This window comes from Maniola hyperantus, chromosome 11, assembly GCF_902806685.2.
Source record: "Maniola hyperantus chromosome 11, iAphHyp1.2, whole genome shotgun sequence".
Lineage (NCBI taxonomy): Eukaryota > Metazoa > Arthropoda > Insecta > Lepidoptera > Nymphalidae > Maniola > Maniola hyperantus.
The window spans coordinates 1,216,598-1,242,393 of record NC_048546.1 but is presented as its reverse complement, the minus strand read 5'-3'; the positions used below and the strand labels follow the sequence as shown (position 1 = coordinate 1,242,393).

General features: G+C 36.5%; 4 protein-coding genes across 4 annotated transcripts in view; 1 reads left to right on the top strand and 3 right to left on the bottom strand.

The window, feature by feature from the left end:
- Positions 1 to 2,597, bottom strand: part of LOC117986547 (SCY1-like protein 2) — a 92,080-nt gene extending 89,483 nt beyond the window's left edge. Inside the window, exon 1 of the mRNA XM_034973386.2 lies at positions 2,366 to 2,597. Coding sequence (XP_034829277.1) covers positions 2,366 to 2,492 — 127 coding nt within the window. The 5' untranslated portion in view covers positions 2,493 to 2,597. The remainder of the gene's footprint in view (positions 1 to 2,365) is intronic.
- Positions 2,598 to 2,980: 383 nt separating this feature from the next.
- On the top strand, positions 2,981 to 5,035 carry amrt (TM2 domain-containing protein 2 amaretto). The gene has a single exon (XM_069501953.1). The coding sequence runs from the start codon at positions 3,212 to 3,214 to the stop codon at positions 3,749 to 3,751; it is 540 nt and encodes a 179-aa protein (XP_069358054.1). The 5' UTR covers positions 2,981 to 3,211; the 3' UTR covers positions 3,752 to 5,035.
- Positions 4,962 to 6,679, bottom strand: RpS13 (ribosomal protein S13). Its single transcript, XM_034973391.2, has 3 exons — positions 6,541 to 6,679; positions 6,252 to 6,379; positions 4,962 to 5,291 (listed from the first exon to the last, which is right to left on the bottom strand). The coding sequence occupies exons 1-3, from the start codon at positions 6,561 to 6,563 to the stop codon at positions 4,987 to 4,989; spliced, it is 456 nt and encodes a 151-aa protein (XP_034829282.1). The 5' UTR covers positions 6,564 to 6,679; the 3' UTR covers positions 4,962 to 4,986.
- Positions 6,680 to 12,447: 5,768 nt separating this feature from the next.
- On the bottom strand, positions 12,448 to 25,291 carry Trs31 (trafficking protein particle complex subunit 31). The gene is made up of 6 exons (XM_034973388.2): positions 25,209 to 25,291; positions 24,910 to 25,174; positions 23,753 to 23,879; positions 14,060 to 14,143; positions 13,454 to 13,552; positions 12,448 to 12,888 (listed from the first exon to the last, which is right to left on the bottom strand). The coding sequence occupies exons 2-6, from the start codon at positions 25,059 to 25,061 to the stop codon at positions 12,790 to 12,792; spliced, it is 561 nt and encodes a 186-aa protein (XP_034829279.1). The 5' UTR covers positions 25,062 to 25,174; positions 25,209 to 25,291; the 3' UTR covers positions 12,448 to 12,789.
- Between the last annotated feature and the right edge of the window lie 505 nt (positions 25,292 to 25,796).

Sequence of the window (25,796 nt, the reverse complement as noted above, 5' to 3'; positions counted from 1 at the left end):
AACAAAGTCGTGGGTTTTACTGATTCTAACAATCGAACTCCCGCACATAACAGATTACATTATTGGCTCAAGGCTGTCACGAGGAAAACCTCCCACAGAGTGTCATCTTTTCCCTCAAGCGCCGTCCGAGATCGATTTGGTTGCAGCACAACAGATTACTGTAGTAGGGAATAAAGATGGTGTGATGTCTTTATCGACTGCAAAGATTGATCGGCAAGTTATAGATGCTTTCAACAGGTCATTGAGACATCAATTTAGCATGGGTGTTTTCTTCTCCAAACTAATTGCCAAAAGTACTGACTTACTTGAACAAGTGCAGCTGGGGTGTACTTAAATGTGGCTCAAATGAACTATAGAACCTATCAGGGACTCTGATAGATGTCACGACATTAGTGTCCACCAGACATTTACACGGAAGCTGAAAAAATTGAGGATGGGTGCCCAAATAAAGGAGTAGTCTATACGAGAAGTAAAGAACAGGTGCTTGTTGGAAGCAATTTTTGTCCTACCTACCTACCAGACATCAAAAATGGTTAAACTGGTGCGAAACCTGGTGGCGGTTAACTTTCTATGATCCACATGTGGACACTAGGCAATTATTGACGTGGCTAAACTCAAAATTACTAAACCATTTATCATACAGGACCTTAAGGTAGAGCTCAAGCGCTAACTACAGAAGCTCTCATTTAAGCACACACTTCCCGAGATATCTAGACGAACCTATATGGACAATTGTTGCCCTGGAACGAAGGGTTGACAACTGAAAGTCTGTGTCACCGGGAAAAATATATTATATACTTTATTTGGCCCAAAGACTGACACTCACTCTTAACATAAATACGGATGGACACTTTCAAAACATAATAGTATAACAGAAAACATAATTCTCTATTAATGTACTAGTATACTACAGTAGTACTACATGTATGTCTTTGACACAGGAAAATAGGTCAAGCAGAATGAAGTTAAGAATTTAAATATATTGTAATCTTTTTATCACCAACTGTAATGAAACTGAAGCCGCATCACGTACTGTAATAGATCACTGGAACAGTTCAGTTCTTAAGCAATTTGGCAGCATTCCTGTATCCCCAGGGATTCATCAGTGGATCAACAGTAGTTTCTTTGGGGACAGATAACCAATCAATGGACGATATACTCGTATCTCGTGGTAACTGGAGATTACCAGACACTCTTGTTGAAATCATTATTGCCCGGAGGAGATCTCAAAATAACTGAAGCTTATTTTTCAATATAATCATTATATGGTCCGGTTTGAGTTTTAGTAATCCTTATCAAAATTACAGACATAAATCATTTAAATTGTTTGTCTTTTAGACATTATATTTTAACTTATTAACCCTGGTTAGAAATAACAATAACTTTAATAGGTGACAATGAATGAAGGGGACGTGGTTATTTGATCTTACTTAACGATTAATATTTTTGTTATTCAATTGACAGATTAACTCCCTTTGATTCATCATAGCGTTGTGGGTAATACATTTCACCAGCAGATAACAAACACGTCTTCATACATAAATGCTGTATGTTTTCCGGAGGCACATCAATATGACGGTTTTACATTACAATAAAACCGATATTATGTGCCGAGAGGGAAAACATACAGCATTGCAGGAACTTCTTCCTGGTGAAGACTATGACATCCAAGATGGCAGCGGCTCACTGCCTTGCTGGGTGAGACACTAGCGCCCCTATATCCGGTAAGGTAAACTACATTATTGCATAGGAATATACATGTTTATGGATGAAGCGCGCATATATGCGGTGAGTACATAATTGCTTCTTCATACATAATTGCTTCTTCATACATAAATGCTGTATGTTTTCCCTCTCGGCACATAATATCGGTTTTATTGTAATGTAAAACCGTCATATTATGCAGGAACATTTAAAAGTTTTACAGAGTTCAGCAGCAGAAAATGTTTCACCTTCAAAATTAGGCATGAAATATAAATAATCACAAAAAATACAAATACATTATAAAAATTACAATATAGGTACAAACAAATCAAAGAGTATACAAATGCAGAGCAGACTTTTGCTTTTTTATGCTAACAAATGTGAGTTTTATTGAATACCTCTTTATATTTAATAATTCTAGAACCGAACAGAAAGCTATGCACGCAACAATTACTATCATAGGTATTTTAGGCTTCGTTATTGTAAGTATGTACCTATTCTTTTTTGCGTGCAATGTGTTCAAAGTGTTCAATAACAAGAATAATAAAGCTTTTTGTAGTCTGATCTTAGCGAAACTATTGGTTTATTCAGCAAGTTTATAACACAACGAGCTTCTATAGGTGCACGAGTCAATACCCAATGAAAACATAATATAACTTACCGGGGCCTGCGCTTGCAATGTACTGTGTTGCCTCGAATTCTCTCGTCACAGGGTTCCCGGGCAGAACACCGGATAGTTGCGACACTGTACTGCTGACGGAAGAATAGAACTTGTTAAACACCTCCATTTTTTAGGTTTTAGGCATAGCTTTAGGGTATTACAAGAATGAAAACCATCACAAAAAGATTAGGGACCAGCCAAAAATCACAAAAAATACATTTTGTGGGTTGAATTTGACAGTGACAGATCTAGATGTCAAAATATTAACACGTTCCATAGACATGATGATTGATGACCAGAACGAAAGTGGCGCCCTCATTTGATTTCTATTTTTATTTGTGTCGATCATGGATTGATTTATTATTCAAATTCTATGTCTAATCACAGCTAGTATGATATGGCTACATATTGGTGAAATCACAGGGTGAAATACATTGCGCTGGTTTGGCATTTCAAAGTTCAAAGAGCCCCCCAAACAAGAAAAAAGTATAAAACCCTCGCTGCTATAACAATGTTACCCGTTTCTACTGTAGGTATTGTTAAAACTTCGTGATCTTCTCAAAAGTTCGTTCAAAAATTATTTTACAGCTTTTAATTGTATTGACAGTTGACATCAGTTGACATATTTACAAAATGACAAAAAAAAATGTGCAGCAGGAAAGGAAATTGCTTGGGGAATTGCTTTTGAATTGGATACAAGTTAATACAATAAACAATGAAATCATATCAATCATCAAGAGAGGATGACTAAGCCGAAGTAGCCTTGTCTCCGAAACCGATAAGTAAAAGAAGAAATCATGCTTAACAACTTTATACAATAAAAGGTCATAACTACACCGAAGAAAAATGTCTTCATTTCATATAGTAGCTGCAATACTTGCTTTACTACCGCTGTGCTTATCTGAAAGTGATCCATACTCGAAAGAGCCGTACCGTCCACTCGGGCCTTTAGTCAAGTGCAGTTTCCTGCCACTCGACTTCTTAGAATGCGATGAGCCTGTAGACCACAAAGGTAACGAAACAGCAAAAAAAGCGGTGAAACACGGCTGCGTAAAATTCGGAGGCGTGCGATATGAAGATGTTGAACGAACTAAAGTGCAGTGTAAAGCGCTGGATGGTATTGAGTGCCACGGCAGTCGCAGCTTTCTCAGAGACGGTTTTCCTTGTGTGCGTTATTCTGGACACTACTTTACTACTACACTTATTTACAGCATTTTGCTAGGCTTCTTAGGCATGGATAGGTTTTGTTTGGGGCAAACCGGTACAGCAGTTGGGAAGCTACTTACGTTAGGAGGGTTGGGCATTTGGTGGATAGTTGATGTTGTTTTATTGATAACTAACAACTTGCATCCTGAGGATGGTAGCAATTGGAATCCATATGTCTAAGTTAGAATAATTGTAGGTATATTAGAAAAGTCCTTAATAAAATTGTGATGAATCTATGATAAAATATAATAACTCTTTAATCTATATGTCACATATTTGAATTGTACATAATATGTAAGCTGTCTTGTGTAATGTTATGTAAATGTAATTGTAATTTAATTTTTTGTGAGGTTTCCCTAAACCTGAACATCTTCAAATGTTACCAACTGTAAACACACTAGCATAAGTTATTAAAAGTATGAAACACCAAATATTTTTATTATGACCAATAGAACCCATCAAAGGGTTGAAAGAAAAATAAAAGGACCTCAATATTAATTCTCTTTATCAACTTTGCTCACAAATCTTTCTACTGGATAAATATGATGAGTCCTGAGCAGATTCCTGTAGTAGTCTCATCTTAATATGAACTAGCTATTTTACCTAATCCACCATCTTTGCATTGAGCTAATGTATAGTACAGGACAGGTTGAGATGGCAATCGGTGTATGGGGGAAGGACAAGCCCCACACACACATACTGACCTGTCGATTGTTTTACTTTACTAGCTGATCTGCCTCAACTTGCACAGGAATAGAATAAAAAAATTAAAAATTAAAATGTCATTGAGCTGCAGTGTTTATTAGGTACCCTAATCTAGACATGCCAACTTCACTCTGTGAAATTGTTGGTATGTCTTATGTGAAGTAGGTAAGCCGTAAGGATAAAGCGCAATACTGCACCTATTGGCATATGAATAGAGATTGAGATGAAAGCATCCAAATACTTTTAAGCCTATTTTTAATGAATATCAATTTTATTGTCTTTTTTTGTCTTATTATGTTAACTTATCCTATTTTATTTCATTTGGTATATTTGTATATTGTATGTATTTGGATTTTATTTATATTTGAAACTAGCTGCCCTGGCGAACTTTGTTCCGCGTAACAGTCAATCCAATTTTTTTAAATTTTTCTCTCTGTAAGAACCATCCTCGTACTTCAAGGAATATTATAAAAAAAGAATTAGCAAAATCGTTTCAGCTGTTCTCGAGATTTGCGATCAGCAACACATTTAGTGATTCATTTTTATATTGTAGAAGATATAGAGACGGGTGTAAAAATTGTCTAAAATAAATAAATGACTATTATTATTATTAAAAGTATTCAGATTATTTTTGAAGCTCCATTTAAAAAGGAAATATTAAAGTGTATAAATAAAAAAAATGTAATGGAGTTTACATAGTTTATTTAAACTTAAGCCACTAAAGCCGAAGCAGTGCTCGACTCATATTTCCAGTTAGGAGGAAGTACACTCTTTGTCTTGTAATAGCGTGCCAATCTGTGGATTCTGGACTCTACAAGAATGAGCCGGAATTTGCTGTCCTTGTCTTTCCTGTTCCTTTCCAAGTGCTTCCTCATGGCAACAGCTTTCTTGATAAGGTAGTATAGATCCTCTGGTAGATCGGGAGCGAGGCCCATGGCTTTCATGATGCGGAGGATCTTTTTTCCTGTGACGAATCTGACTTGGGCAACTCCATGAGAATCCCTGAGCATAACACCTGAAAATAAATTAAACTAGTCAGTTATCCTAGTCTATGTACAGTCTACTGCATTATTATTCCAAGAAAATCCCTATGAAAGGGATCACAGCCCTTACTAATGAGGAAGGTTGCAGTGAGCCCTATTATAGATGGCTGGCATTTTAGTTTTTTGTTGTACTAGAATCTAGATGATGCCCGTGACTATTCCACCTAGATATTTGTTTAAAATATACTGCCGGAATCATGATTTTTACGAGATAAAAAGTAGCTTATGTGTTAATCCAAGGAATAGTCTATGTCCATTTTGAAATTTCACCCAATTTTGTCCATAGTTTTTGTGTGAAGAGTAACAAACACACTCACACAAACTTTCACCTTTATAATATTACTAGCTGATGCCCGCGACTTCGTCCGCGTGGAATTAGGTTTTTAAAAATCCTGTGGGAACTCTTTGATTTTCCGGGATAAAAATTGTCTGCCTATGTCACTCTCCAGGTCTTTATCTAAAATCACGTCAATCCGTTGCACCATTGCGAAGTGACTATGTTGACTTATGTTTATCCATAACCCGTTTTGGAAGTCTTTTTTTACTGTTGTTTTATCTTTTTTTTTCCTTTGGGGTGGAGGAAAATCCTCATGGATACCTCTGACATGCCCGACTCCATTTGGGGTGCTGCTAGAAACTAACAACATTCTCCCCTCCTTCGCACTATATTCGTGTTTTATCTATCATATTATAAGTTAAGAACCCTAAACAGACCCTGCTAAGTAGCTGGTTTGTAGCCAGATCTGTATACCATGCTAGAGCTAGATAACTGTATATTTTTATAGTTCAATAACCAATTTATTTGGCAAATTTATACACCAGTCATTTAGTCTAGCATAAGAATTATAAAGCATGTCTAAGGGAAGTATGAATTAGAAGTCATCTCTAGAAATATACCTAAGTATATTTTGGAGAAAACAAGGATTTCTTACCAATTTGAGAAGGAGTGAGGCCCTTCTTGCCGAGTTTGAAAATCTGTTCCTTGACATCATCCGCGGTTAATTTTAGCCAAGTGGGTACACTTCGGCGGTATGGAAGCGCCGATTGTGAAATACCCTTACTGAAACACAAAATAACACACCATTTAAGCAGGCCATGTGGTTGACGTTCACTTTGTATAGGTTATCTTATCACTACTCCAATTATTTTCTTCTACATAACTGTAACTTTTAGCATATAATGTAAATCGTTTTCTCACAAGTGAATAAAAATAAAAATTACCCAGGTGCGTGCATACGACCCATGGCTGCGGCTTAAAAAATTTGCCGACCTGACAACGACAACAAGGGAAATCAAAAAGATCAAATATGGCCGTCCGGAAGATGGAGTTTCTTTCAATTGTCTATACTCATTCGTTTATTTTTTAATTTATTATTTTCAGTCTTTAGTCTGTGCTTTGTCTATAATCATTAAATATTTTTTTTACTGGTTTTACGCCTCTGGATTCTAGCTTATTTTAAGCCTTACTCATTCTCTCTTTTTTAGAATTGCCAGTTTTTCTATACTGTTTCCCCTAAATTGGCGTCTTCATCTTTGCAGTGCGCATTCCCTGTATATTATAATACTCTTTGGTGCGCAGTGTGAAGATGGTGTGAAGTGTGAAGTAAGGAAGTGTCTAGCCGACCGACCGACGGAAGCCTAATTTATTTTTATTGAGCCGACCTACGTATTGCTGAACCAGTGAAATCACAAGTTTTTAGGGTTTTGTCTGAGGTCAGTCAATTAAACAAAGAGCATAGAGTAAAGTAATACACACTAACAAAAATCACTACCTACCTATGTGATTTGAAGTTGACAAATGACATTGCTATTTGCTATGTCGATTTGTTTTTGACAGAAAATAACTTGTGAAGAAGACCTTGGTGCAGAAGTTTCAAAAACACTGGGAAAAATGGCTGAAAAGTATGGAATATCAGACGGCGCTTTCAAACTTATACAAAAGCAGGCCGAAAGGCGGGCTGTAATGAGACAAGAGTTTCTTAAACAACGGACAAACCCGTGGAAACATGCAGCCGAAGCTGGATACGTCGTTAGTTAAATAAATTACGTAATTATTTTTATTTTACCATTAAATACTATGAACTAAAATAATAATTTAATCTGGTTCTAGTTCGATCCGGCCCACCAAAAATTTATATCAATGAAAGTCACCCAATTCGACCAATTCCAACCTAATCGGAGAACAAGTCTATTCGGATTTTTCACGATTATTGTGCCCATGGTAACTTACGGATACTTTATTTGGCACGAGAGAAACGGTCGTGAACAGAAGATCAGAGCGGGAGAAGTGCCTTACCGGGACAGGCTATTCAAACTTTCTTAAATGTACAATTAAAAATGTTTGAAATGTTATTAGCAAGTGTATTATAGATCATGGTCTTATTAAATATATTTAATTTTATTGTTTCAAGTGGCTTTTCTTCTTGACTGTACGGCAAACTTTTCTAGCCAGTGTCTTGAAACAAAAAAAATTACCTATAGAAAGAATATTGACATTTTCCATTGACATTATTATTCTGAAATGATTTTATGATTTGTGAAGATAATAATTGTATAAATTTGTCTTCTAAAAACTATTGAAAGATGCAGAAATGTGGATTATCTGAGACTGAATGTAAAATAATTTTGGCTCAAATAGAACGGCGAGCCAAATATAGGAAAGAGTTTTTGAAACTAAGAACTGATCCTTGCATGCATTCTAAAGAGGCTGGTCATGTTGTAAGTAAATTTTCATCTTAGGTTACACCTTTAGCTAGGAGTAGTTACAATAATAGTCCATGAGTGAGATATGAAACCTAAATATGGAATACTTATAATGGAATTTCAGTCTGCTCCGTAAAATTGAGGTCTCTGGATACCATGTTGATAAATAAATATCATTATAAATGTATAAGGTTTCATAGAAAACCCACTTTGTCTGTGTTGATTCAGGTTTCGTTGAAACCCTTTGGAAATTCTTTCTCTTGTGGATAAAAAATAATATATGCCAGAAAATAATGTACATAGACCTTTAGAATGAGATTTCGGTTTTGTAGAGCGTTGTCTCTGTCACTCATACCTATTTTGTCTGTCTCAACAACAGCAAATGCTCTACAAAACTGCTATCTCTTCCTTAAGGTTGATGAACATTATTTTCTGCCGTATATTGTACTCAAATAGTGTCTACCTAATTTCATCCAATTTCACTGGTCATGGCTTTTCATCATCATCATTATCAACCGATAGACATCCACTGCTGGACGTAGATCTCTTGTAGGTACTTACGCACGCCACGGTCTTGCGCCACCTGATTCCAGCGGCTCTTTGGATCATACCATAATACTATTTCAGTTTGATCCAGCACTCCAAAGATGGCTATCAATGAAGAGCTGCCAATATGAATACTTCAAAGCAACTCCGAGGACCGCTCTATTTGGCGTCATGACTATAGTCGTGCCGATGCTGGTCTATGGGTATGCAGTGTGGAAACAGAGAACCACATTTTTGGAAGACTGTGCAGAAGGGCGTATCAGATATCGTGATAGAATTAATAAATTGGCATAGAAATTATTGTTTGTATATTATTACAAGCTGCTGTGATAGCCTAGTGGTTAGGACGTCCACCTCTTAATCGGAGGTCGGGGGTTTGATCCCGGGCATGCACCTCTAACTTTCCGGAGCTATGTGCGTTTAAATAATTAAATATCACTTGCTTTAACTAAATTGCTTTAAGGAAAATTTTAATCATCATTTTGAAATTCTTATTATTTGTTGTTGTCTAAATGTGTCTTTACTCTTTAGACATTTTATTGACCTTTACTATCGTATTTGTACCCAACTACGACAAAGCCAAATGGAAGGGTTATGATTTTAGCAGTCTATATGTACCTACATATTATGTTTGTAACTATGTGTGTTCCACCGTAGCGCCTAAAGTCTAAAGTAGGTAGGTACCTACTGAGCCGATTTTGATGAATGAGGTGTCAATCGATTGGTTATTATGGTCGGGTGACATAGGCCACAATTTATACGAACAAAATCAGTAAGTAAGTATGACAGATGTAATGTAACCATCGACATAGGAATGTTGTACTACGTAGTAGTACTTGCAAATTCTTTGAATGTAACATCACAACACATCCACAAAAGTGGGGGTTTCTGAATTTTGTTTTGTTATCGTATGGAATGAGATATCGAATGAGTGATATTTACCGATACGCTTTTCATGTGAGATGTGTACCTAATGAGACAACAAGATGTGTTACACATTTCGTATGTTTATTTTACTCGTTATGCTCGAAATATTATTTTATTAACGATTTTAATCTGAACCGGAACCATGAGAACCACACTATTTTTGATAAGCTGTATCATTATTTTTAAGTTTGACATTTCTAGCTTTTTGTGGTCTGTGGGATAAAAAACTTAATAAAAAAAGACTGCAATCGTAAACAACCTTGTTTTTTAAGTCTAAACAAACGTAAACAACCACTATTAGATTTGCGCATAGGCACTTATCTGCCTATTCATATATTGGAATATCTTTGTTTTGTTGTTGTTAATAATGACACCACCTACCACGGTGGAACAAAGTGGATATTTAACTACGCTGGGAGATGTGGCTAATATATTACAAAGAACACAAATTAACATGAAGAAATGCCCTAAACAAAGATTAACGGAAGGTTATGTGCAGGCAAGATTGAAGTCTATTGAAGATTATTGGAAAACATTTATACAGGCACATCATAACCTTACGAGATGTACACCGAGGGAACAACGGGTAGTTTTGCCTTATTTTGTGAATGAAGAATTTTATAAGGTTGAAAGAGTATACCTATCCATGCACGCAGATTTGACCGACTTGTTATTGAAATCCCAACAAAGGATTGCAGATACTTCCTCCTTGCCTAGTACATACCAGGACGGTCAGCTATCGTTTCCTATGCTACCGCATATACAATTGCCTCCCTTCTCAGGAAAATATGAAGATTGGCCGTCTTACCAATATTTATTTTTAGCTCTCGTGCACAATACTGCAATCAGCGATGTACAGAAGCTACATTATTTAAAGACAAGCGTTTCGGGTGAGGCGGCAGTATTGCTGCGGAATATACAAGTAACAGAACGTAATTATGCACTGGCGTGGGATTTGCTCAAGTCACGATTTGGAAATAAAAGAATGATAGCAAATTCAATATTGAAAAGATTGTTTGGCCAAAAAAAGGTGAGTAACCAATCAGCTACCCAAATCAAATCTATATTAGACACGACAGTAGATTGTTTGAGTAGCTTGAAAGATTTAAACATAAGCACTGAATCTTGGGATCCGTTAATAATATTTTTGGTAACTCAAAAATTGGACACAGATTCTTTAAAGGCCTGGGAGGAAGAGACATCCAAAGAGAGTTGCGAAAGTATGCCTACCTGGGAAGAGATGAAAAAGTTTTTATTTAGGTACCTACAGAACTTAAGAACTGATCACGTCTACAACAACCAGTACATCCCGCGAAAACTAATCCACCCATGTCATTCCACGTCATCGTTGAAGACCATGTAGGAGTCACGTGTCTGCGCTTACTGTTAGGCAAGTGGGCACTACATTTAAAACTAAAGGTTTTATTCAACTCCCAGTAGAAGAACATCAAGCCTTTGTGAAGAAGAACAAGATGTGTTTTGACTGCCTTATTCCAAATCATAGTGTATATGAATTATTATGCGAAAAAACCTTGCAAAATTTGCCTAAGGAGACAATCACTCTCTCTTAACTCAAATAAAACAAGAAGAGAAGGAGATAGTAGAAGAAATACGTCCAGAATACATGATTACAACTGCACACTTTTCAACAGAACATCCTGATCATAAGGTGTTATATTGGCCACAGCCATGGGCACTGGCAGCAGGGTGCGCGACAAGTTGAAATGGCAATCGAGGAGGGAACGCCCTGCACTAACCCGGTGCGGGCGAGTGCTGGTGTACGGGGCATCCCTCCTCATATCCCGATTGCCATCTCAACCTGTCGCGGACTTATCACCTACGTTACTAAATTATCATTGTTTCTTTTTTCTTTCTTTCTTCGCTCTGGGCTGGTTTCCGCACTTAAACGTTTCCGTCTGTTGTGCGTGCATTGCCCCTATTATCATTGTTTAAGCCAGTCGCAAATAAAGCATTGATTATTATTGAAGACAACACCCGCATTTGATTGAAATAGTCCCATTAAACATTAGTAAAGTGGTCCACATAAAGTGGTCATTGTAGTGATCAGTTGTTATAATGGCTCTGTGAATATTTCAACTCTCTACCTACAGTAGAAACTCGATTATCCGGCCCTCGGTTATACGGATTCGCGATTATCCGGACTACCAACCGAAAACTGTTCGGCCAAGTGCGAGTCAGACTCGCGCACCGAGGCGCGAGGGTTCCATACTCGGGTATTTTTTCCGCCATTTTGTACGATAAATCAAAAACTACTATGCATAAAAATTTGTTTCAGAATGTACATGCAAAGCCCTTTCATATGATATCCCACTTGGTATAGTTATTTTACATTGAAAATACTATTATAGTGACCTACATAATATGCACAAAACCCGCTTTTCTTCATACATTCGATTATCCGAATCCCTAATGACAACAATTAGTCCAGTAAATCGAGTTTCCACTGTATTTCGTTTCACAAGATACAGCCCGCTGAACACATAGACGGACAGCAGTCTTAGTAATAGGGTCCCGTTGGCACCCTTCGCGTACAGAACCCTAAAGGTCAGGTTTTAGCAGACTAATTTCTCCTCGGGTTTAAGAAATAAAATTACCAACACTTTTTTAAAGTATAATATTTTATTATATTACTTTTTACAATAATGAACATATTTATAAGCTAATAGCTTATGCTCGCGACTTCGTCCACGTGAACTACATAAATTTCAACCCCCTATATTACTCCCTGAGGGGTTGAGCTGCATGCCAAATTTCAGCCCAATCTGTTTAGTAGTTTCAGCTGTGCGTTGACAGATCAGTCAGTCAGCCACCTTTTCTTTTTATATATTTTGACTAGCTTATGCTCGCGACTTCGTCCGCATGGACTACACAAATTTCAAACCCCTATTTCACCCCCTTAGCAAAAATCCTTTCTTAGCGGATGCCTATGTCCTAATAACTATCTGCATGCCAAATTTCAGCCCGATCTGTCCAGTAGTTTGAGCTGTGTGTTGATAGATCAGTCAGCCAGTCAATCACCTTTTCCTTTATATATTTAGATTAAATTATTGATGAGGCAGGCAGAGGTCAGTACTTTTCTTTTTATTAGGTTGGGGTTATTCAAGGGGCGGACCAACAAATCCCTAAAAGTCCGGCAACGCATTGGCGATTCCTCTGGTGCTGCAAATGTTCATGGGCGGCGGTAATCACTTAACATCAGGTGACCTACCTGCTCGTTTGCTCGCTATCTCTATTAAAAAAAAAGGTAAGTATTGGTATATTTAGTTTGAATATTTATCGGTCATCTAAACATTTATCTCGTGCTATAACATAGTCCTCAAACTTGACCATGTATGTTGTGCCTTTGTGCCAGTGTGCTGTCACCTTTGCTGGCTGAAAAATAAACAATAATTTTGTTTTAAGTTTGTTAACCATTTTAAATTGTCGATTACAGAAAAACTATGTCCCAAACGTTTACAACGTCACATCTGTGTATTTCATACAAGCTCCCTTTATTAAGCAAGCATTTTGACGTTTGATAAATCGTCGTTGATTTGACTAGTAGACCCACCCCTATTATTTAGAAATTGAGCATCATCATCATCATGATCAACCCATCGCCGGCTTACTACAGAACACGGGTCTCCTCTCAGAGTGAGAAGGGTTTTGGCCATAGTCTACCACGCTGGCCATGTGCGCATTGGTAGACTTCACACACCTTTGAGAACATTATAGAGAACTCTCAGACATGCAGCTTTCCTCACGATGTTTTCCTTCACCGTTTAAGCAAGTGATATTTAATTAATTAAAACGCACATAACTCCGAAAAGTTAGTGGTGCGTGCCCGGAATCAAACCCCCGACCTCCGATTAGAAGGCGGACGTCCTTACCACTAAGCTATCACAGCTTTGATAAATTGAGCATAGTTGACACATTTTTAGCACAAAGGTAAACTTACAAATCCACCATTGGTCAGCACAGCCTCTATGATGCCAGCATTGAACGAGGCACAGTTGAGAGATCCTTTATCTTTAGGTACACTTATGAATTTGTTCACCTGCAAATAGAGTCCATGATTACTTCATGCCATAGCCGGTCCACTGCTGAGAACCGATCTCCTCTCAGAACGAGAAGAAGGGGAAGGAAAAGTAGTTTCGATAGTTGCAAAGTGTCGCTACTAGATGGCATTAACAGTCGCTTCAGTACTGAGTGAACATACATATCACAAGTTTCATCTAGGTATACTAATATTATAAATGCCAAAGTGTGTTTGTTTGTCTGTCCTTCCTTCACACTAACTAAGTTGATTTTTGGCATAGAGATAGTTAAAAGGACAGATAGTAACATAGGCTAGTTTTTATCCTGGAAAATCAAAGAGTCAAAATGGGATTTTTGAAAACCTAAATCCACACGGACGTAGTCGCACGCATCAGCTAGTTTTCTATAAGCAAAAGATATGCAAAGAGAAAATTATAAAGCGTCATTTAATATATTAATTATCGAATATTAGTCATTTATCATAGCTATTTAATATATTTTTTTTAATTTTCTTCAGAATACTAACCAAAGCATCTTTTTCTATAATGTAATAAGTTCTTTCATCATCATTTGCATGCTCCAACTTGTCTGCTTCTTTGCCAAATAATACCTGGAATATAACAGTGACAGAATAATACATAATGTTATATGCATCTTTATATCTTGACACACCAAAGGAGCATTTACCATTCCCGTTTTGGGATCTAAGGATAATGGATATAATATACATATGCAGGGTGTAACCAGAATGCTAGCAAAAACTTAGCGTTACTGTTATACTACCTAAACACAATCCAATACCAATAACCATTTGCCTCATTTTGTAGTTTTAGCGATTTAGTATTTTTCAAACCTGCAATGTATAGCGTGCAAAACTCGGGTCAATGCCTCGCCTACAACGCGACATTGACTCCGAGTGACCTACCTAACGTTAACGTAACGTTCTGTTACACCTTTGGTATGTATACAATAGTGCTAACGCAGGCACACCCCACCTAAGCTCTCCTAACAAGAGGCTAGACGACAACAGTCAGTCTCGAGGGTAACGTCAACCAGTTAACACGTCTTTCCGGTTATTTGTTTTCGTAATATAAATTGTGTAGAAACTAATTAAATAGTTTTAGGGAAATAAAATCTTTTTTTAAAAAGCCTTTCCCCAAAGATCCCGTAACAATTTGGTGGCAGCGCGGTGGGATCCTGAACATTCCGGTTTGCCTAAAAAGTGTCGTATACCCCGGGCTCCGCGTAGACCGATTTTTGAACGTTTTTCCGGAAGGAAAACCTAAAAGAAGAAACAAGGACTCTAAAGTGAAAAGTGCTGTGCAAAAAGCTCATAAGTGAAAAGTGTAGTGAAAAGTGCACGAGTCCTGTGTCGGCAGACGATCTCAAATTCGTGAAGTGTTGTTAACCCGTCCGGTGCAACGCCAGGGTGTGACCCTGACCCCACAGAGTTGGAATTCACGGGAGGTCCGGCCGCTTATTCTGTAAACATCTTCGCTTATCGCTGAAGAATGCAGGCGAGCGTCTTGTTTATGTTAACATTCGTCGAACTGTAAGTGTTATCTCTATTATGGTCTACGCGTTATAAATGAACAATATTGAATTGAATACAAAGAAGATTATAGATTGAAAATTATAGATTTAATATTCAAAAGAATTTGAAAGTTTAAAAACTATTAACTTTTGACAAAGTTATATAAAAAGGAATTTATAAAAGGAGAATACATAGAAAGTTGTGGAAGGAACTTATATTTGACATTTTACATTTGACATTTTATATTTTTACAGATTTATTTTACATTTTTGTGTGTACTTTATTTTACTTGTGTGTTTACTCTATTCTATTGATTGTTTTTTTTGTGTTTTGTGTATCAAAGTATCCAGATCGAACTACTAACATAGTTTTACAAAATGCCGAGGTCAGATAAGGTTAGCTTAGACGTCCCACAGAGACCTCAAGACAGTGAGACTAGGTCACCGTCCCCGGTCCTGTCAATTAAGGGCGAAATAGAAGTAGATTTGAACATCTTGTTAAAATTTATAAAACCTTACGATGGGTCACGAGAAACTATTAATTCTTTTATCACGAATTGCAATAACGCTTTCGATTTGGCTACAGAGTCACAAAAGTATATCCTATTTAAATACATTCTAAGCCAACTTCAAGGCAAGGCTGAAATAGCAGCCTCGATTAAGGACTTTACCTGTTTCGAACAACTTAAAGAATTTCTCAAAACCCAATTCAGTCAAAAGAAACACTATTCCCATTTAATCATGGACCTGCAGGAAACAAAACAATTATCCACAGACAGTGTCGTACAATTTTCAACCAAAATTGAGTCAATTCTCACCCAGCTTCTAACAGAGATTACCATGAATTCACATAGGAAGTTAGAAATTCCAGGGCGTACAGCCGCGATGGAGGACTTAGCTCTCCATCACTTCCTTATGGGTTTGCACCCTAGGATTTCGAACATTGTTAGGTGTCGGTCCCCTCGGAACCTAAACGAGGCAATTTCGCTAGCAATCTCGGAAGAAAAGATCCAACAGACATTATATAGAAAAACTGAAAACTACCAAAAGGAAAGAAGGAATTTTCCGGGTCAATTGATGTCAAAACCCCTTCAGGGACAACAAAGAAAATTCTACAAGCCTCCTCAAGGTAATAATTCCTTTATGCCTAGACCCCCTCAGGGTCAGCAAAACCAATTTGGGCCCCGACCCCCTCAGGGTCAACAAGGCCAAAGAAACTTCTATAGGCCTCCTCAAGGCTCATCATATCATCCACAAAGTAACTTTGTGCCCAGACCTCCTCAAGGTCACCAAGGAAACAGATTTCAACAACCATCTTATTTCAATAAACCACACATCAACTTCGTTGATGAAGAAGAGGAAGAAGATGATAGGACTCCTTATGATGAGGAAAATCATCCAGGACCTTCCGTCCCCGACGAACAGGATCATGACGAAACTACCGACTACTATGAGAACGACGAGGATTTAAACATGTAGATGTCACGTCGTCGTGCCGGACGCGACATCACCCAAGTCGTGGCACGAATAGGATTTTCAAAATCAATAACAACAACAACAGGCTATTACCACATATTAACGTACAGACTTCAGGAAGTTCCAGGCCTCTTTCATTATTGCTCGATACGGGCGCATCCATCTGCCTTATAAGAAGGTCCGCCTTAACAAACACCATGAAAGTGTATTCGGAAAATGTGTCAGTAAAGGGAATCGATTCCAAAATCGATTTACCCCTCAAAAGTTTAGGTTACGTGAACCTTAAAATAAAAATAGGAAACGAATTGATATGCCATAAGTTCCATGTATTCAACGAATTACAGATCCCCTATGATGGAATCATAGGATCAGACCTTTTTGCGGCATACAATTGTCAACTAAACTATAATACAAATAGCCTCGAAATCAATCAACACAAGGCATATTTAATTTTCACTGAACCAAAGTACCTTATTACACCAAGATCAGAAACTGTTATCGAATGTTCGGTAGAAAATCCCGAAATAAGAGAAGGAATGATAATAGATCAGAGAATTTCCGAACAGGTTCTTATTTCCAACTGCATGGTTAAAGTGAAACCCAATAAAAGAGTCAACATTACTATATTGAATACTACCGAAGAACCTATTGAAATAAATTCTAATCTAAACCTATTGAAATAAATTGCAGAAAATTCCGTCTCACAACATAAAATTAGTTAACAATTGCCAGAACACGTTAGAGAGAACCGAACGAGTTGTTGATTCTCTCAGGTTGTCGCATTTAAACGACGAAGAGGGCGAACAACTCGTGAATGTTTGTTCGCAATACTCCGATATATTTCACTTACCAGATGACAGACTAACATACACAAACGCGTTGAAACATCAAATCAAAACAAATTCGGACACTCCTATTAACGCAAAATCTTACAGATTCCCTCAATGCCACAAAGACGAGGTTCAAAACCAGATAAAGAAGATGCTAGACCAAGACATAATCCAGCCATCGATATCACCCTGGTCATCACCCATCTGGGTGGTACCCAAAAAAATCGATGCTTCAGGTGAAAGAAAATGGAGAGTGGTGATAGACTACCGAAAACTCAACGATATAACCATTGGAGAATCGTATCCCATTCCACAGATCAACGAAATCCTGGACCAACTAGGAAATAGTAAATACTTCTCTACCCTTGACTTGGCATCTGGGTTCCATCAGATCCGACTAGACCCAGAGGACGCGGACAAAACCGCCTTCACCATCCCAGAAGGGCACTACCAGTTCAAAAGGATGCCATTTGGACTAAAAAACGCCCCAGCCACGTTTCAGAGAATGATTAATACCGTTCTCTCCGGGCTGCAAGGAATTCACTGCTACGTCTATCTAGATGACATCGTCATTTATTCTTACGATCTTAATTCGCACATAGAAAAGTTAAAAAGTGTATTCGATAGGTTACGCCAATTCAATCTTAAACTGCAACCAGACAAATGCGAATTTCTGCGAAAGGAAGTAAACTATTTAGGACATACTATTACAGACGAAGGAGTTAGACCAAATCCCGACAAGATAAAAGCTGTAAAAGAATTCCCTATCCCAAAGAATCAAAAAGATGTAAAATCTTTCCTAGGTCTCATTTCCTACTACCGAAGATTCATTTCAAATTTCTCCATGCTTGCAAAACCACTTACCTCACTCTTGAAGAAGAATACCACGTTCAATTGGGGTAATGAACAACAACTCTCTTTCGAAACTTTGAAAAGTAAATTATTAACAGCACCAATACTTATCTACCCAGACTTTACTAAGCCGTTCATACTTACCTGTGACGCATCAAATTATGCTATCTCTGCAATTTTGTCTCAGGGAGAAATAGGAAAAGATCGTCCTATTGCTTTTGCGTCACGTACATTAAATAAAGCTGAAACAAATTACAGCACTACAGAAAAAGAATGTCTTGCAATTGTTTTTGGTACTAAAACATTTAGACCTTACCTGTATGGAAATACTTTTACCATTGTCACAGACCATAAACCGCTTCAATGGCTTTTCAACTGCAAGGATCCTGGATCACGTTTAGTAAGATGGCGACTCAAATTGGAAGAGTATGATTACAGCATAAAATACAAAAAGGGAAAAGTTAACGCTAATGCTGACGCTTTATCAAGATACCCAGTTAATCCTGTTACAGTAAATCCAGAAGAACTAAATTTAGATGGAGATCTAGAAGAATTACTCATTTCTCCACCATCTTTTGAACTAGATGAAATCTTACCTGATACCGAAGACCAACCAATTATTCCCACTTCTAATCCTCAAATAGAAGACTTCTCTCCATTACCGATTGCCGAAGATCTACCAGACATGTTTGAAACACCGCTGGTTTCGGAACCATTACCACCTGTACCTTCTGTACCATCTCCACCTGAACTCATTGGTTCACCACCTATCGAGCAGATCGATCTACCAAGTAGAGAATTAAGCCCAACTGATGATGATTACTCCACATTTCTGAAAACTGTGTCTGACAAGAATAAAAATTTCAATACGCACATCGTAGAATACAATGAAAGTTTACTGAAATCATCGGTTAAAACATTATTAATACCCACATCCATTGATCTCGATGAGTCAAATCCATATGTTGAAGAAATATTAGGTAATGTTGCGAATTCAAACGAGATTATGGAAGCTGAAAAACAACTACATTCATATCACAAAGTAGAAGCAACTAATAAAACATATTTTCTTCTCTTCACGAAAGTGCACCATTTCGATGAATCACGTTATATTGAAATATTCGAGACTCTGAAACGCGTTAGAAATCAATTATTAATATTTGGAAATATAGATGAAATTGCAATTTCCGATTTCAGAGACCCGTTTGAACAACATTCCTTTACAAAGATATATAATATTATTTTATTTCTTTTCAATAACACTGGTATTAAGGTGAATATATATCACAATAATATAACTTATCCATCTCCTACCGAAATAAAGAAGATTTTACACGATAACCATGATATCCCAGTCGCTGGACATCTAGGATCAGCCCGCATGTTTAGTAGAGTAAAAGATATGTACTACTGGAAAGGAATGCGTAAAGATATAGAAACATACGTCAAAGCCTGCAAATCTTGTCAGGAAAACAAAGCACTAAGGAGGATAAACAGGGCTCCCATGCAAATTACCAGCACTAGTACTGCGCCATGGCAGCGCCTCAGTCTAGATATAGTTGGACCCTTACCAGAATCCGGATTAGCAAAACTAAAATACATACTCACACTACAAGACGACTTAACGAAATTTTCCGTAGCGTATCCAGTTCGTAGTACAACAGCAGAAGAAACGACAGACTGTCTTCTACATTTCATATCTCTTTTTGGAATACCGAAAATGATTCTTACAGACCAAGGTACGAACTTCACGGCAGAATTATTCAAGAAAACCTGCCAATTCCTGAAAATAAAGCAATTATGGTCTTCGCCATATCACCCCCAGACACAAGGTGCATTAGAAAGGAGTCACTCAACCTTAAAAGAATATTTGAAATCCTATGTTAATGAAGGACAGACTGACTGGCCCCGTTACGTCTACACCGCAATGCTAGCGTATAATACAGCTACCCATTGTACTACCAATTACACCCCGTACGAATTGTTATATGGCCATAAGCCATTTATCCCAAATTCTATCTTTGACGAAACTCCTGGAGCCACCTATCCCGAATACGTGAAGATGCTTCAGAATCGTCTTAAATTCTCACAACAAAAAGCAGTTCAAAACATACAAAATTCTAAAAACAGATCAAAAAACTATTATGATTCCCATAGTAGACCACGACAGTACAAAGTAGGCGACTACGTTTACCTGAAAAACCATCTAAGGTTACGCAAAGCCTTATCCCCATTATGGAAAGGACCATATAAGGTCATAAAAATTCTTGGTAATAATACCTTATCCTTGCTAATCAATAGACGTCATGTCACTCATCATTACGATGAGGTGAAATTGGCCGAAACATCCGGAAATACCTAATAGGTTAACGGAAACTACTTATAGGTATTAGTTGTAGGAGAAAAGTTTACCTTTAAAATTAAAAGGTAATTAGATATAGTATAGTATTAATTTCATTTACTTACTCTCGTAAAATTTAATTTAGATTACTTAGCTTAGGTTTAAGGAAAAGACTCTTATCATTTTTAAAATTTAACAAATAAATTCTTGAGAATTACCATTAACATATATTATGAAATTTTCAGTGCTTTCGCCCAACCGCATCAGGAATACATACAACAAATTTCAGCAAGCTCCGGTATTTATTTTGATTACCTGGGAAATGTAAAATTAAACGAAGGACAATTAAATGTTCTAATTCCATTAGATATATCGTTTGTAAAACCACATGTCGAAAATATTAACTCGGTAATTAATACAGTTAGAAACACTTGTAAGAGAACTTCAGTTAGTAAAGAGTGCTATAACATTTTCGAGCCTTTAGCATTACGATACCAAGATATAGTAAAACAATTCTCTGCCATATCTCATTTGTTAGATACAAAAGCCAAACGCAGTGCTTGGTTTGCAGGGATCGGTTCAATTATGAAACACATCTTTGGAACTTTAGACGAAGATGATGCAGTAGTTTTTGATGAAGCAATAGATTCCGTATTGAATAACGAAAAGAAAATATCGTCTTTGGTTAAAGAAAATATTTTAGTTACTAACTCTATAATTAATAATTTTAATGAAACATTCATAAAGGTCCAAGTAAATGAACATCGTCTGAATGAAGCTATTGACAAATTCTCAGCGAAAATAGGAAATTTATCCATCACTGAAGATAAAATTCAATTGCAATTAGATATTAACGATGTATTCACTAGCCTCGAAATGTCTATACTTACATTATCATTCAAACTTGAAGATATCATAAATGCCATAATGTTTAGTAGTCAGAATATATTGCATCCATCAATAATTACTCCAAAACAACTCCACAGGGAACTTATTGATTGCTCTAGACATTTACCTCAAGAATTAGAATTACCAGTCCCACTTGAGATTTCTATGATACATACTATTATGAAAATATCAAAGGTATCGTCTTACTATATGAAAAAACAAATTGATATTCGTATTACAAATACCATTAGTGTCAAGTACACAATATAGATTATATCATAATATCCCCTTGCCTACACCGCATATTCCTGGTAAACCAGAGTCTTTCAGTTTAGTAATTCCTAGTTCGAAATATATCGCAATGACTATTGATAAAAACCACTATTTCGATCTGGACGATTTGAATAACTGTTTAATTATTAATTACGAACATTATATATGTGATGTTGCAAATGTGTATGCAACTGATGGTAAAAGTACTTGTGAAAGCGAATTGTTATCAAAGGTCATTAATAAAATCCCGAACCAATGTGAAACCAAGTTCATATATGGTAAAGTAAATATTTGGAAAAAATTGAATTATAATAGGTGGATATTTGTCCAATCCGAACCAAGTAAAATTATCATAGAATGTCAGAGATTTAAAATACATAAAGAGGACACTTTGTTAGGTACTGGTGTTCTAACCTTACGAGAATCATGCATTGGATACAATAAAAACACAGTCCTTATGACAAATAAACTTGATAAAAATATATCTTTACCTCTAATAACCTTTGATTACAATCTCATTAATGATTCGTGTTGTAATAGGTTTAAATTTGAGAAAATTAAAGATAGTGTGTCCCCTATTCGTTTGGAGAGAATCGATTTAGATAATTTAAAATCCCAAAGGGAAATGTTAAATAAAAATTTCTTCAGCACAGAACTGACAGAAGAGATTCCTCACATAATAAAATACGGGACGCATTACTCAATTCTAACCATAATCATTTCCATTGGTATTGTCGGTGGAGTGATATATATTGTAGTTCGTAAGATATTCAAAAACGTAAATGTAAAGGAAAATAAATTACCGGATAAGAATTTTGAAAATATAGAGTTGGAAGTGAATATTAATCCAAAGGGCGGTGAAGTCGATGAAGTCACAGATAAGTCTATTGGATATCCGAAACTTAAACGGAAACTTTAAGTCTTCTTTATGAAGATAAACTTCGGAAGAAAAACTATCCGAAGTTTACCCCCATGGGGGAGGTGTTACACCTTTGGTATGTATACAATAGTGCTAACGCAGGCACACCCCACCTAAGCTCTCCTAACAAGAGGCTAGACGACAACAGTCAGTCTCGAGGGTAACGTCAACCAGTTAACACGTCTTTCCGGTTATTTGTTTTCGTAATATAAATTGTGTAGAAACTAATTAAATAGTTTTAGGGAAATAAAATCTTTTTTTAAAAAGCCTTTCCCCAAAGATCCCGTAACAGTTCGTTGACCTCTGGCGTCAGTAAGATGTTTATATCGTAAACTTTTACAAAATTATAAGATTATTTTTTTTGCGTTTTTTTGTGGTATCATTTATCAGTAATAATCAGTACTATCATCTGTCTTCGTTTTTGGCAGCATTCTGGTTACACCCTGTATATTAAGAAAAAACCAGTCAAGTAAAAGTCGGGCTCGTACACGAAGGGTTCCGAAGGAAGTTAATGACAGACAGTGCCATCTTGATGTGATTTAGTAAACTAATTATTTATTTGGTCAGGAATAAAACAAATCTTTTTATTTTTGTTTTATTATTAAAAAAAATTAAGATCAATTAATTCACAGTTTCCAGATTTTTTCCTTTACTTGCATTTTTAGGTAGACATGTACCTTTATGTACACACATGAAAAAAAATCTTTTTCTAATTGTCACATACCTACAGAGCTTGAATATGATTTTTTTGTAATAGGAGGTAATTTTTAGGCCTAATTATTTATTAATTATAATAATATTATGCATTATATTATTTATTAATTACTATAAATAATAATCATGATTAATAAATCATTTCTGTACACTCAAGATTAGGCTAATATTGGGGCCAATTCTCTTGTACACAATTTTTAAACCTAAACTAAATTAACAGGTCTAAATTTAGTCTATCCTTTTCTGCAAACAACATTATGAAAGGGATAGCTATAGATTTAGATGTATTATTTTAGTTTAGTTTAGAGATTGTGTACAACGGAATTAGCCACATTGTTTCGGCCACTGCTCTTTCATAATTCCAGATCAAAAAATGTCTATTGTAATTATTACCTTCCACAGAGTAGATTTTACAAAGAGCAACATGTTAAGTAGTTTGATCTCTCGCTTGCTGTTTCTTTCTCTTACAAAATATAAATCCAGGATTCTTGTTCCAACATCGCACCCCATTTCCGACAATCTGCAAACATAAACGTTTATTGCCACTGGCCCCTATGACACGGGATTTAGGGGTCAGGATTCCAGAGAAATGAACTGTACTGAGTTATTAAATAAAGTAAATATTATTATATTATTATGTATTATTAATTTGTATAACGCTTCGAAGATTTTGGCCTACCCAGTAGTCAGCCTTGACTTGACAGTTGTACTGATAACATAATATGTAGAAAATTATGTAAATAACTATCTTATACCCGCAACTTCGTTCGCGTGGACCATACAATTTTCAAACCCCCTATTTTCCCAGCTTAGGGGTTGATTTCTCAAAAATCCTTTCTTAGCGGATGCCCACGTCATTATAGGGAGCTGCATGCCAAATTTCAGGCAGATCCGTCCAGAAGTTTGAGCTTGCGTTGATAGATTAGTCAGTCAGTCAGTCAGCTTCTCCTTTTATATATTTAGATAAAAGAGCGTGGATTTGAATTGCAGCTCGCGCCAGCAATGTGCTAGATTGCAATTACTTTTATAGAGAAACATAATATTGTAAAAAATCAAATCTATGAAAAGAGAAAACCCGGAGTTTCTTGCTAGTACTTTTAGATTTTTAAAAATCCTGGGGAAAGTGGATTTACGGGGATAACAGTAGTCTATGTGGAGCAAGCTATAAGGTTCAGATCTGTAAGCACACTCTGACTTTGCTTAGTCAAAGTCAAAGTGCGCTCTATAGATTTCACCCTTAGTGTATCAAGTAGATGTTGACCGCAACTTCGTCCATGTGGATAAATCCACATGGACTTCTTCTTAAATCCTGTGGGAACTTTTGTTTTTCCAGGATCAATAACAGCCTGTTTTTCTCCAGGATGCAAGCTATCTCAGTACTACATTTCGTGAAAAGCTAGCAGACAGACACTCACACATTCTAATTTATAGCATTACCATGGATAGGTACTATGTTCTATTAAGAAAAAGAAAGAAGTTTACATATGTAATCAAATTCATTGATTTTAAATTTTACAGATTAGTAGTCAGTAAAACAACAGAGTACTTACTTAGTTTGTAGCTCATGGATAGAATGTGATCGGCTCTGGCAGTACTGAACGATTTCTGAAAATAATAGGGCGTAGAGGGCCAACGATACCTCCCCTTTGCCTTTACTTAGGGGTTTGTCCAATATGGATGTTTTTGACCTACTAGACGACATTGTTTTGATAGTGCTACGTGAATTATATTAAAATTACTAATAGATAAAACTATTTACATTGAAACGTTCTCTTGTGGTTTTTTGTAATTTACAAATATTCTGAGATGGTAGAACTAAATATACATCACATATACATCCTACTCTATGGAACTAAAATCGTGTACCACGTAGTGATTATATGATTATATACTCCTTGTACCAATCCGGATTACTGGTCTGTGGTACCAATCGTACTTTTCACCACAGACCAATAACATATTTTTCACAGATCAATAACATCACAGAACACTATAAGAGGCCCCGTAACGTAGATAGAGTAATACAGGTAGATGCAGGAACGTTTGCTTTCTCATTCGCACTAAACAGAGAGCACAGATAAAGTTACTCATATGATAAACAGAGACGCAGCTAACCTATTTTTTGTCCCTTATCGTGTAACTGGTTTTTTTCAAGAATTTGTTTCATACTAGGAGTACTTTCAATTTTCAAAGATAACTATACCAAGTGGGGTATCATATTTTATTTTACCTGTAAATTCTAAAACAGGTTTTTATTTATTTTTATGCATAATAGTTTTTGATTTATCGTGCAAACTGTCCAATAAAATACCCGAGTACGGAACCCTCGGTGCGCGAGTCTAAGTCGCACTTGGCCGGTTTTTTTGGAAATAAAATATAGCCTGTCACTTAGGAATAATGTAACTTTCTAGTGAAAGAATTTTCAAAATCGGTTCAG